The sequence below is a fragment of the Austrofundulus limnaeus genome, unplaced genomic scaffold (genome assembly GCF_001266775.1).
Source record: "Austrofundulus limnaeus strain Quisiro unplaced genomic scaffold, Austrofundulus_limnaeus-1.0 Scaffold159, whole genome shotgun sequence".
NCBI classification, from domain to species: Eukaryota; Metazoa; Chordata; class Actinopteri; order Cyprinodontiformes; family Rivulidae; genus Austrofundulus; species Austrofundulus limnaeus.
The window spans coordinates 189091-203007 of NW_013952561.1; the positions used below are offsets into that span (position 1 = coordinate 189091).

At 36.3% G+C, this 13917-nt stretch overlaps 1 protein-coding gene across 1 annotated transcript in view; it reads right to left on the reverse strand.

The window, feature by feature from the left end:
* Positions 1-949: 949 nt before the first annotated feature.
* Positions 950-13917, reverse strand: part of kcnq1.1 (potassium voltage-gated channel, KQT-like subfamily, member 1.1) — a 78903-nt gene continuing 65935 nt past the window's right edge. The window contains exons 12-17 of the mRNA XM_014016982.1: positions 12719-12857; positions 8069-8144; positions 4448-4542; positions 4173-4219; positions 3999-4060; positions 950-1519 (exon numbers count right to left, since the gene is read on the reverse strand). Of these exons, the coding sequence (XP_013872436.1) occupies positions 1250-1519; positions 3999-4060; positions 4173-4219; positions 4448-4542; positions 8069-8144; positions 12719-12857 (689 nt within the window). The 3' untranslated portion in view covers positions 950-1249. The remainder of the gene's footprint in view (positions 1520-3998; positions 4061-4172; positions 4220-4447; positions 4543-8068; positions 8145-12718; positions 12858-13917) is intronic.

Consider the following 13917-nt stretch of genomic DNA (forward strand, 5'->3'; position numbering starts at 1 on the left):
TGAATGAATGAATGAATGAATGAATGAATGAATGAATGAATGAATGAATGAATGAATGAATGAATGAATGAATGAAATTTGTGGCAGTTATTTTTAAAGGGATCCATGATTAGTTGTAACATTAGACTTTATTTGATAAACATTTATTTTAACTGTAAAATAAAGACTGTAAAAATACTGTAGCTGTTAAGTTTTTATAGTTTTTAAACTAAAAGTTTAAAAATATATAACACGAACGGGGCCATTTTGTTTATACACAAAGCATTCTGGGTAAATGATGATGTGGATAGGTCCTCGGTGCGAGGCTGCTAGCGAGCTATATCCACCCTGAAGGTGAATCTTGGACAATATCTGATGAGTGGCTCTTTTAAATGAAACCAGAGAGCGTTGGCAGAGAGGAGAAGGTAGAAATGACTCAGCCTGTAACTGAAAATATRGATGGAGGACAACAGTTTAGCTTGTTTGTCACGCTAGCACTGAGCTAATACATAAGACAATAGCATCAGCGCTAGCGCAAAGGCTAACAAGCAGCTCTGTTGTCCTCCATCCACATTTTCAGTTACAGGCTGAGTCATTTCTACCTTCTCCTCTCTGTCAACGCTCTCTGGTTTCATTTAAAAGAGCCACTCATCAGATATTGTCCAAGATTCACCTTCAGGGTGGATATAGCTCGCTAGCAGCCTCGCACCGAGGACCTATCCACGTCATCATTTACCCAGAATACTTTGCGTGTAAATAAAATGGCTCCGTCCGTGTTAAAATATATTTTTAAAAATTTACAAAACTAAACAGCCTACAGTATTTTTACAGTCTTTATGTTACAGTTAAAATATATGTTTATCAAATAAAGTCTATGTTACAACCAATCAGAGATCCCTTTAATGATCGGCCATTTTAGACTGAGAACACAAAGGGTGTGACTAAGTTCAATAAAATACATGAAACTGAATGAAAATGATCAACATTGGTTTCATTTGTTTAGATGATTTGTGTGAACAAAATCATGGTGTTTCATGTCTAATAAACCAAAATAAATTGTATTAATATTTATCATTTTCAGAAAGAAAACATCCAAAATGTTTTTGCAGTTTTAAACCTATTTTTTCAAACATTGTATGCAGTGAGAATATTGAGAAAAAAAGTATGATTACATCACATAAAGTAATTGCAGCTGAATAGGCTCAATGGTTCAGTTCATTCAGGGTGTGTTCTCCCCTTATACAGATGAGCAAACATTTGGTTTCAGCTTTCAGCACCTCTCGGTCTGACTGGTGATGGAGTTGAGTGGAGGGTTGGGACAAGGTGCAGTGCTTGTGTTGTTGGAGGAGGAGAAGGACGACGGGGATGAAGACAGCTGGTCATAGCCCGGCAGGTTGTCCTGACTGGGGAGGACATTACAGGTTCGTCTGAGCCGAGGTCTCAGTCTGCCTCGGCTTTCTCCGCCTCCACCGTCCCTCTGGTCCAGCAGTAAAGTGAGAGACTCGGCCATGTGGGTCAGAGTTTGGTCCATATGAGAAATCTAACAAGAGTTGCAGCAGATATTAATAAAGCTAATCATTTACTGCATTTGAAAAAAAAATAAATTAAATCTCACAGCTGCATTACAGATTATCAAAACAGAACTATGTTTCAAGAACATAGAATAATAAACATGCATTTGAACCTAATCTGGCAATTTATAAGCAGCATCACCACAGCCTTTACATTTCCAGGAAAATCATAGTTTGATTCTCTAAAAGAAATGCAATGCATTTGATCACTGTGTCTATATTTTCAWGTGTGTTGTAAACACTTCAGGAGAGAATTGCAGGTGGAAGGTTTTTATTTTTTTATTTTTTGATTCATCTCTAAAAATGAAAGTGAAAAGCTGCTCTTTGTGAGCATCAGAGTTCTTTCTTTGTATCAAAGGCAGGGCCATGTGTGTAACCACACATTTCATATTTCATGACATTAATAAATGTTTGTTAAAATACCCAAATGTATTAAATTAGCATTTCAAAATATTGAACATTTGAAACAAAATGAATACATTGTTCATTTTTAAATTTCTTCTAAAACTTATTTGAAACATGCTTCTGTTTTTGTTTTCCAATGGTACTTTCAGATTTTTTGACTGTTCTGCTACTTTTAGCTTTTAGCCACCATCCTGCTACCTTTAAATGGATCAATGATTAGTTGTAACATTAGACTTTATTTAATAAATATATATATTTAACTGTAAAATAAAGACTAAAATACTGTAGGATGTTCAGTTTTTATCATTTTTAAACTAAAAGTTTAAAAATATTTTACACGGATGGGGCCATTTTATTTACACACAAAGCAGTCTGGGTAAATGATGATGTGGATAGGTCATCGGAGTGAGYGAGCTATATCCACCCTGAAGTTTAATCTTGGACAATATTTGACGATTGGCTCTTTCAAATGAAACCAGAGAGCGTTGACAGAAAGGAGAAGGTAAGTAAGGAAGTAAAGTTTTATTTATATAGCGCCTTTCACAGAAATAAATTCACATGGTGCTGTACATTCAGGGAAGGGGGAGGGGGCAGTTAAGACCATTCATGCAGCAAACACAGTTGCGCTACCTTAACAACAGAAAAACTAAAAACCACACAAGATGAGGAAAAAAAAAGCAAAAACATATATTAAATCAACACTGTGACACACTATGGTGTTTATGAAAAAACCTCTGCATAGGGCAGATTTATTAGCCAGAGGAGTAAGTGAGTTTAAGGGGGCCCGAAGAATCCAGTCCCCTAAACCAGCGCAGCCATAGTCMAGAATATTGATGGTAACTGTTCATTCTGCGTGGCCCTCAGCCTGCTCAGGAAACCAGATCAGACGGGTGTTAGAGGAGGGGGGAAGGTGTGGGGCAGTGCCTTGTCGACGTAATCCATCCAGGAAGAATTTAGTCAACAGCTCAAGGCCATTGTAGGGGAGAGCCAGATTCTGTAATCAGTTGTTTTGGGAACAGAAGAGGGTAGAAARGACTCAGCCTGCAACTGAAAATATGGATGGATGACCTCAGTTTAGCTCAATAGTTTGTTGCGCTAGCGCCGAGCTAATATATATAAGGCAACATAGGGTCAGCGCTAGTGTGAAGACTAACGGGCTAAGCTGAGTTTCTTCTTCCATGAAGCAGCTCTGTTGTCCTCCATCCATATTTTCAGTTACAGGCTGAGTCATTTCTACCTTCTCCTCTCTGTCAACGCTCTCTGGTTTTATTTAAAAGAGACGATCGTCAGATATTGTCCAAGATTAACTTTCAGGGTGGACATTGCTCACTCACACCGATGACCTATCCACGTCATCATTTACCCAGAATGCTTTGTGTGTAAATAAAATGGCTCAGTCCGTGTTAAAATAGATTTTTAAAAATTTACTTAAGTAAACAGCCTACAGTATTTTTACAGTCTTTATTTTACAATTAAATATGGTATGTTTATCAAATAAAGTCTAATGTTACAACTAATCGTGGATCCCTTTAACTAAAATTCTGCCACTTGCATCTTTCAGCTACCATCTAGCTCTTACATTTTAGCGCAGTCTTGTTAACTTTAGCTATTGTTTTGCTGATGTTAGTTTTAGCATCTGTTTAGTATCATAGATCTGCTAACCTTAGCATCTGTTTTGTTCATTTTAGCTTTAATCATGTTTTGCTGATTTTATCGTTGGCATCTGGTTTGACAATTTTAGCTAAATTTCAGCAATTTTTAGCTACTGTCCTGCTGGATTTAGCTTCAAGCTACTGTTTTTTTTCTGTTTTCAGCTTGTGTTCTGCAAATTTTAGCTACATTATATTAATTTTCGACTTCACCACTCAGTTTCAACTTCTGCAGCAATTTCAGCAAAGCCATTCAACACTTAGCGTTTACTTTGCATTTGTGCACAAAATACAGTCTGTCTACAATTGTTTTAAATCKAAACAAAATCTGTAGGACACTTAGAATTTAGGAAGATTTACAGATTTGGTTTTGCAAATAGTGCACAAGTCCCACCTTTTCCTCCATCCTGTCGAGTCTTGATCCAATTGAGTTGTTTCCTTTGTCTCTGGCTCGGTCTTCAGAGGTTGACATTAAATATGCAAACAATAAAACCAGAGGGTCAGGTCTGTGGTTTGATTCAAAATTAAAAAACAAGTATTCTGAGTGCAAAGGGAAGTAAATTATTACCTGAACCTGTCTGGAACAAACTCATCTTCCCTAAAGACTGGTCTAGTCTGAGAGAAATGATCAGAAGCTCAAGTTAGAGGAAAAAATATATATCTCTACATACTCTCTTATTCAACCTCTGTTTAGTGTTCAGTGTTGTTTTGGGGGAATTGTGTATATGCGTCTGTTTTAGTCCCGTTGGCAAAAAGCAGAACATACAATATGAGCACCATGCATTACTCAGAGGATATAACTCATATAAGGTTATTTTTACTTGAAAAATAATAATTATTTACCTTCTCTGTAGCTCCTTGATGCGCACCATGAGGTCGAGGTGACCCTGAGAGTATTGTTCAATCACGTCTCGCACCTCATATGGCTTACGGGCTTGCTAAAACAGAGGAAACAAAATGCTTCAGATGGTTAAGTGACCAAAGCCTAAAACTGTTCGTACATGTTTGTTTTTGTTCAGAGAACTTTCATTTTTCAGAGGATTTTTTGATCTTGTTCGGTTGTGGGTTTCCAACTCCCTAATCAGCGAGGCTGAGCACGGCATGCGTAGGGAGGTTTAAAGCCCACACACAAGTATATTAGTTCTGCACACGCTGCAGTTTGTAACTATCAGTTTTATTTTAATTGACCAATGTGAGGGAAACTCTGCAATGATGTTTTAGAGCTCTGTCCTGCGTAGTTTCTTGTGATTACCCCCCGAAAAATTCTGCTGGTTGATGTGTGGCTGTGATGAGAAACTGTACATCCTGAAGACACAACCCAGCTCTCACATAGTTGTACTCATGAAAGATGGAACATCCCCATAAGCAAGTTTAAGTAAACTGCTTCACCCCTCTCTTTGTATGCGACATAGCAACTGATTCAATAGGGCATTTGCTACAAAAAAATACATTAATTTAGTTTAAAAAGGTGCAACATTTACACAATCCTACATTGTGGACATTTTTATGTCAAGCTTACATGTGCTTGTCAGAAAATTGTAATTTACTATCCTGGTATGAAACCTTATGAGCCAGTGTCAATACTGAATTGGAAAAGATGTGTTGTAAGATACTGATTTTAATTTGTTTTATCAGCCTCCACTGTAGCTTTCTACTGACTCTAGTGTCTTTTTTTTCTTGTAAAATGTCAAACTCTACATTGAAGATGCCTCAAGATTAGTCATAGAAATTATTAGATTAATTTCAAGGCAGCCTTGGGATTTAAATGTTTGAATAAGAGCATTCAATGCCAGTCTAAGCCAAACAATGTTTTGAGTGTGAGTAAGCTACGTGAGACTGAAAATACAGTAGCTCTTCCAATTTTCCAATTCTATTTTTCTACCCTTTTTTGTTTCTACTATGTTCCCTATGTGTTCGTTTAGAAACTTTGCCATAAAAGTTGTGAAAAATATTTTAACCATTAATTTAGCTTCTTTATGCACTTTTCTAATTCATAGCCATTCAGAGCTGATGCCTATTTCGAACAGTCCCTAGGCAAGTTTAATTGTGTGCTAAAAATGGTAATGTAATATAATGTAAGATATAAGTTATGTAATACTAGTTGTGGAGTTCCTCAGTGTTCTGTGTTTGGACCAAAATTGTTTGTTTTGTACATGCRTGATTTGGTTAATGTGTCATGGCTTTTAAAATTCAATTTTTTTATTCTGGTCAAGATACTGAACAGATATTGGAGGTAATAGAGTTCAACGTAAATTATCATTGAACTAATGAGGTTCCATTTAGAGTTGATGGGATTGAGATTCATAGAGATATTGAAGTGAAGTTTTCAGAAGTCGTCATTGATGAAAAGTTGACATGGATATCCCACATAAATGAAGACTAAAAGTAGCTAAACCCAATGCATTGCTGCAAAAAAGTGTAAGAGTTATTGTATGGCAACACTCTGTATTTATTGTATATTGTCATGGTTGTGATGGACTTGCGACCTGTCCAGGGTGTACCCCGCCCCTCGCACTGTGACTGCTGGATATGGGCACCAGTGACCCACGCGACCCTAAAAAGGAAGAAGCGTGTACAGAAAATGGATGGATGGATGGATGGATGTCATGGTTGTTCCACATTTAATCTAAAGTATTAAAGTCTGGGGAAAAGCATGTAAAACGACTACAAACCCTATTTTTGTTTGCCAAAAAAACTGAAATAATTCTTACTAAAATATTGCAATCACCCATCAAGTACATTATTTCATTAGTTAAAAGTACCGATATTGCATGATTTTGTTGATTATATCTTACAATGTATAAGGCCTATAAAAGCATCTTACTTTGAAACATCCAATCAAAATTTGTTAAGAGGGTTGCTATAACCTTTAAAAAATGAGATTTGTGTAAAACCGCAATTTCAAACCAGTTTGAAGAAAATAATTACTTCAATTTGAGGAATATTTCTGTGAAATGTTATTCAGATTGATGTCAAAACTGCTCAGAAAAAAGTATGTTCAGGGGAATTAAAAAGGCTAGGTTGTTGAAGAAATATGATATGTAATACATGTGTGGGACATGTATTGTTGTTTGGGAAGGATCTGATATTGTTTTTTGTTAATATTTTCTTTTCTACGGGCTAAATTTTGTAGCCCCTCTGACAATGGTGTGGTTGCAGCCAGATGTCATCAGCACATACTACCAAGTGCTGCTCATTGTGCAAGATATTTGCTTAAGTATTTGGAGTATATCCCTGTTTGTCTCATGTACCAGGAGACTCCTTTTATTGAAACTTACAAAATGCGCAGTATTAATGGGTGTATAATACAAAAAGTTTTAACCCCAAAATGCATCCATTAAGTTGAGGATTTAATATATATCTTTTTATTTTAAAATGTCAATAGTTCCTCATATATAACTGAAAATGTGTCTCGGGGGATTTTCCCAACGTTGCACGTAGGTAAGCATCAAGGGCATACATTTAGGCTTACCATTAGGGTGGTGGTGGGTGGGGGAATGCTCTCTGCCTATTTATTTTTTAAATCATTTACTTTTGTAAAATAATTCATTCAACAGTTTTGAAATCACGAGAGTTGCAGCTGTTTACTTAACCAGTTAATTTATATTATGTTAAAGCAAATTATGTAAATTCGATGGGTGGGAGTGGGTATATTGACTGGATTAAATTATTGTGGGGGTTATAACCCCTGTAACCCTTCTGCAAATTGCACCCATTGTAAGCATATAACCAACAGTAGATGACTCAGAGGATAAAAAGTTTTTTTTTCTTATGAACCAAAGAGATAAAAAGAAGACATAGACATCAGTTGCAATATCTCATGCTCAACAGGACCAGGGAAACTCCTCAAATCTGTCCATCTTTCTAATTGAATTGAGCCAGACCATTTTCAGCAACAGCCAAGAAGCTCAAGCTACTGCTCTGCAGCCTTTGATTCTTCACAGCCACAAACACGTTCCCATAATAATAATATCTTTCCCCACCAGAAGGTACACCACATGAGGGATGAAAAATCCTGGTCTGTATGAAATTAGAGGTAACATTATACACGAGGATCCAATTTATTATGCTTTTTGAGCTCAAGAAAAGGGGGTCACATAATACATGAATTGCATTATACTACATGCATAAATATGGTAATCGTTGACTGCACACTGACAACTGATTACTTTTGAAGTCAACTCAATTCAAGCTGGCCACCACAACAAATCAACTTTAGCCAACACAAAAATGGCCACAACTCAGTCAGTTTTTATAGATACTGATGTGGTAATAAATGAGTGCCATTCATAACATACAGCATACTCTAATAGATAACACATCTCACAAGATCTTGCATTTTGTTTTGTTTAAAACTCTGGCAATAAAAATGACAATAGATGTACATTCCTTCAAGGAGTGCTTAATTAGCTCAACGTTGACAAAGTTTAAAATGCTTATTGGGAGAATCTTATTTAATATTACCTGGAAATTTCTCTTGGCCACAAAATAACGCATTCTTTGAATAACACGGATGGCTTTCCGATGCGACTCTGTTAGTCTGTGAAAAAAAGAAAAAAGTTTCACTTTAAGTTTCACTTGTTATTTTTAATTTCCCCATATGGTATTTCAACAGATGCATCAGCTCAACTCAAAAGCAGATGACCTTGTACAAAACATCAAATTAGAAGTTAGTCGTCTTCTAATGTGGCTCTATTATTATTGTTTCTCCATTGAAACAGAGAGTGAAACAAAGGACAGATGGATGACATAGCCTTTATACCAAACTCATCAGTTTAGAGGGAAAATATTAAGCATGCTTGTGATTACTGCTCAGCCCACATCAAAGCTTCTCCCTCACGGCTCAGTTTCTTTTGAGTTACCAAGGTGATGAGTAGTGAGAACAAAGGCGGGTGAGACGTAGTAAAAAAAAGAGTAATTGTGAGCTAGTATGCCTATATTATTAGGTTGTGAGAATTATTGAATAGCTGTTACTTATCAGGATCCATTACTCTGAAAAAAAAAACACTGAAGGTGCACGTGAGGTGGGAGAGGAGGAGTGCATGTTTTGGTGAAAGGAGAAATCTCTGTATGTGTCTCATTATGAAACTCTCAAAGGCAGAGCAATAGGCTGATTTGCAAAAAGGCTATCATAACATTTGGTCAAATTAGCACAATGAAATGTCAATAATGTGCTTTCTGAGCTGTTATGGAAATCCATTTTCATAACTAAAAGAATATGGGTTAGTGATATAACCAGAGACCAGACAGTGAGGCAAATGTGTCTTAATGCAATAGGCAGATGATGACATGTTCTTAAAGTAGAATGTAAACACAGAAGACATCTCCTCTACCATTAACGGACATTGTGGTGGGAACCTATTCAGCAAACATTAAAGGATACACTCTTTAAAGTCATAGTTCACCATTTTATACACAGGCCTTGGATAATAGTCTGTCTGTCTAACATTAATTATGTGATGTGTTATCACATTTCAGTGYCCAATACCTTGGCAGCTGAGACATCAGAGCACCAAGTATGTGTAAAAAGGGGGTAGAAGTCTTCATCCAGGCAAGGTTAATGGATAGTCAATAGACATATTATCACAACATACCTATTTATTTAAATGTGAGCAAAACAAACTCCTAAAAAAATAATAATACAAATTTATTGTCAACTAATCAGTATTTTCACAAGCTTTTGTTTTGCAATACTCTTTGAATCATTTTTAAATCTAGTTAAAGTTTTACATCATTATCATGAATCAAATGTTTTTAAGCATTGTTTCTAATTTGTTAACAGAAACTTATGCCATGGCATGAAAAAGTTTGGGAGCCCCAGCTTTAGAGATCACTCATGAGTTTCATTTTCAATTACATGGACTTCTAGAATMCTCAGTTCTAATGCTAATACTGACCTTTTTTAATTAACACTTAACAAGAAAGTTAGAAAGCACATTTTCTTATTTTTATTCTTTAGARGTTTGTATGGTCACACCCAAATTACAATCATATCATTTTTTTTCAAGTAACCTGCAGTTACTATCACAACTGATGTAGTTTAYTAACACATAATTATCTATCGTCACACACTGAAAATTTGCATCCATGAAAATGCCATTTGCAGATGAAGCTAGTGGAAATTTTTTTTAATGATATAGGAAAAATTAGTTGCTTACAAACACTGTTTTTTTCCTTGTTAAATTCAACTGACTGTTTTTTAGCATCTGCAGAACAAGTACCAATTTTATTACAGTGCCTCTACTTGCAGCAAAGCATGGATCTCAAAATACCACAAATACTGTATAAAAGGACCCATCTTGCAATGCTGTTAACAATTATTTTTTCTTCTTCTTTTTTTACTACACGGTTTTGCAGGAAGCTACAGTAATTGTTCAGAATTTAAAAATAGTGGCTCCAATACTTACCTGATCAAACAGACTAAAAACAGATGAATCCTGAATTTCTAAGGAAGGTGTTTAGGATGTTTTTGTGTAGCACACTAACTACTGTATACCTACACTAGTCTTATCAAAGAAAGATTTGTATTTTATGTTTCTAAAAGCCCATCCATCCATCCATCCATCCATCCATCCATCCATCCATCCATCCATCCATCCATCCATCCATCCATCCATCCATCCATCCATCCATCCCTCTTTTTAGTCTATAGGAGGAAACCTGAGAACCAGAGAAAACCCACATATACAAAGGGAGAACATGCAAACTTTTTGCTTAGTATCTAGTCATCCTTTTTTGTCACTTGTTGCAGTAGATAGTAGGTAGATTCACTGTCTGTCCATCTCCCCTACTTRAAGGTGTCATGACGGCAGGTGTTTATAACTGCAGACTAACGAGCAGATCTAATCTGAGGCAGGTGTCCATTTAGGGGAAGGAAATTGACTGGGTGTATCCTTATTTTCTACCTCCATTTTGAGTGATTCCATACCTTTTTTTCTTTAGAACTGAGTGATTCCATATTTTTTCCCTGTGCTTGGTCAATAAGTAACATTCACTGACTTCCACAATGCTTTCTCTTCATTTCTTTGAGTGTTCCTGAAAGCTAACAAGTTGCACTTTGGAATGATCTTATTATTGTATCATGTTTCTGATCTGAGTTTGTTTTACWGAATGAAATGTCTGAATGAGTGCTCATCCAAGACTGGTGATTCCATACTTTTTGCCAGGGGTTGAATTAACCATGGACACCAAMCCAAAGGCCCTATGTGGTGTGTCAATAGCTGRCGCGAGGTGGTTACCAGATGCATCAAAACCAGAGGCACARGGAACCTGGACAAGTGTCAATATGTGATGAGTTGGGAGTGAGAAAGTGTTAGACTGTCATCACGTACTGGCCACCCTGATCATTTGAGTCAGCTGTTTTATATATATATATATTTTTTTATTTTAAGTATAGTTTCCTCAAATGATTGATGATTGCTGAAGATTATTTTATGTGGGTCAAGGCCACCCTTGGCCACCCAGTGGCTCCGTCATTGTGCATGGTGGTTGCTAAAATTGCTACCTCCGTTCGTCAGAGTCTGTCACTCTGCGCCACCTCTGACTAAAACAAACAAGCAAACAAAAACTACCTCTGTTTTATATACACAGTGTATCTTCCACCCACCTGAATACCTTGTACCAAAATACATTAAGGTTTACTTGCATTCCCTGTTCAATTCCAGTCCAGAGAAGACACTCATCACAAAATCTACAAGTATTCACTATTCAAATCCCTCAGCCACGTGAGACATTGTCATACTTCTTGTTTTTGCAAGACTTTCTCGTCTTTCCCACTTCCTYACAAAGGCAGCCATTAATGTAAAAAAGTGAAAAAAAAAGTTTAACTTTATTAATTGTATTTAAAACACAGCTAAATAATTCAGTATGGTCTAAACTTAATTATGAGAAATAAAACATAATCCTATGAAGAAAATGTTTAAATCTGTTAAACTGAGTGAAAATGGAGTTTCAGTTATCGGACAGGAAAAATGAACACTGAGGTCAAGAGGAAACAGTATTGATCTATATCAGTATTGATCCATGAGACTTTGCTGCCCAAGTGTACGTCAAATTTTCTCCATGTGCACGGGCTAAAAAAATAATAAATAAAAGAAAAGAAAAAATGTAAAAGAAAAAAAAAAGAAAAGAAGGCACTTTTTTAAAAGTGAATACCTTTTATTTTTTTAATTTCTTATGATTAAAAAAGCAGCCATTGTGGCTAATGTTTTTTTCTCTCATCATTTTAGGACTTTCCTTTTGGTTTTACTAGAAGTGAAGGTTTCGTTTAAGTGTTATAACTTTATTGAAACTCTACAGTCCAATTATTTTCAATTTACTATGATGGTAATATGAGTTCAGCCCTTTAAAATATTAAAAAATGTACATTTGTCTTATATAAAATCCTGCAAGACTTGTAAAAATAGCTTTAATTTTTTAATTCTTGTATTCAATAGCATAGGTTTTTATTTATTTATTTATTTATTTATTTATTTATTTATTTATTTATTTATTTATTTATTTATTTATTTATTTATATGCTTGTTTGTTTGTTTATTGTATTTCATCACAATCCGAACTAGCTGAAGAAAGACTAAAAGCAGAATTTGTTTCATSAAATTCCATCATTTTGAATACAAGCAAGACGTCTCTCATAATAGTTCAATTTAGCAAGGGATTTGATTTGGCGTGGCTCTCTGAGAACAGCTGGTTCTGTATTTTTGGAGCCAGCGGAGCAGAGTTGTCTTGCCAACAACAGTGTTGTATGCAGTTCTCACTCTGCATCATTACGCTGCCGTTTAGAAAGCAAGTCCCACGGGTCAGAACTGTCGCTCCATTTGTTTCACTTATTGTGCACTTACATTACAGTGCAGTTACTTAACTCTCATTTCCTCATATCAGTCGCAGTCTGTGCAAGCGCCTCTGCAAGCACAAGTTATTCTCCCTAATAGAGAATCATGAGCCCTCTGGGTCTGGCATATTACAAAGGTTAATTAGAAATAGCAAAAAAAAAAAAAAAAGGACAGAAAACATGCATAACTTCTTCTTAAAAAGGAACTCACACATAAACATAGCGACTAATGCTGTGTATGTGTCTCATGCAACAGCATTGCAATGCGATGGTGGTGAACTCACTGTGACACGGAGCTGGCAGGAGCCAGTTCACTCTCCCGCTCTGACTCCAGCTCCAGGTCGTCTGTGTAGCTGCTGTTCCTCTGGAGCGGGGTGGGGGGCTGCGAATCCAAAAGGCCGGGGCTTCTTTTCACTGCACAGTCTGACACAATCACAGTCATTTGCATTTAGTCAAAACAACACAAGCAGGGAAATTTGCTCCAGCATATAAACAATGGCTTCCACCTAGACTTYGCTGCTTGCTGCTGAAAGTGAAAGGTGATGGCGGACTTTGTGTGTTATTGTATCTGTTTGTTAYAAAATTAACTCATGGACCACTGGACAATCTCTAGATGTACATGTACATCTAGAACTGATAAAGTTTAAAAGTCAACGTGATTCAAGATGCCAATTGAAGTTAGAAAACATAAACAATGGCTGTCAGTTGTTCAGATATTTTGCCAAAATGTGTGTTGCTTGTAGCTGAAATGAATTCACAACACATACTTCAAGTGTTACTTGTTGTGCAAGCTAAATGTTTTATACACCACTAAATGAAATTTGATGAAACATTTAGAGTTATCACTGGATCTACACTATATTTACAATTGATAAACAGTGGGAGTTGATCCAATTGGAGATAGCCCCCACGACTGATTGACCTTAACCAACACAAAAAATGGCTATGACTCAATTTTACAGACATTGAGCTAACATTTGATGCAGTAGTAGCCTGTAGTCATCCACAACAAATTCGGTACTTTGAATGTGACATCTTGTAATACTAACTGCACAAGATAGCACTTTTAATTTTTTTTTTTTTTTTTGCCTAAAGTCAGGAACCACGGCATAAACACATTGATTGCTTAGGTTCATGAAAACAGTTAGATTACATTTTGAAATCCCACCACTGTCCAATGCAATAAAGGCTACATATTAATTGTCAAATCCACCATAAACAAAAGTACATACAATCACGCACACGCACAAGATTGACTTTTCATGAAGGCCATCATGTGCAAATTATCTAAAACCGCTGCTTTCAAGCTCTGGCTTTGTTAAGAGCAACCACAATGTCTTCTACATCCAAAGACCTTTGAACATTCTGCTCAATACATAATGTATAAGTACCCAACGTATTCTCACTCCCGACTCGTCGACATATTGACGCTTGGTCAGGTAGCCTTTTGCATACAATTTTGACGCGTTGGGCACCCCCCCCC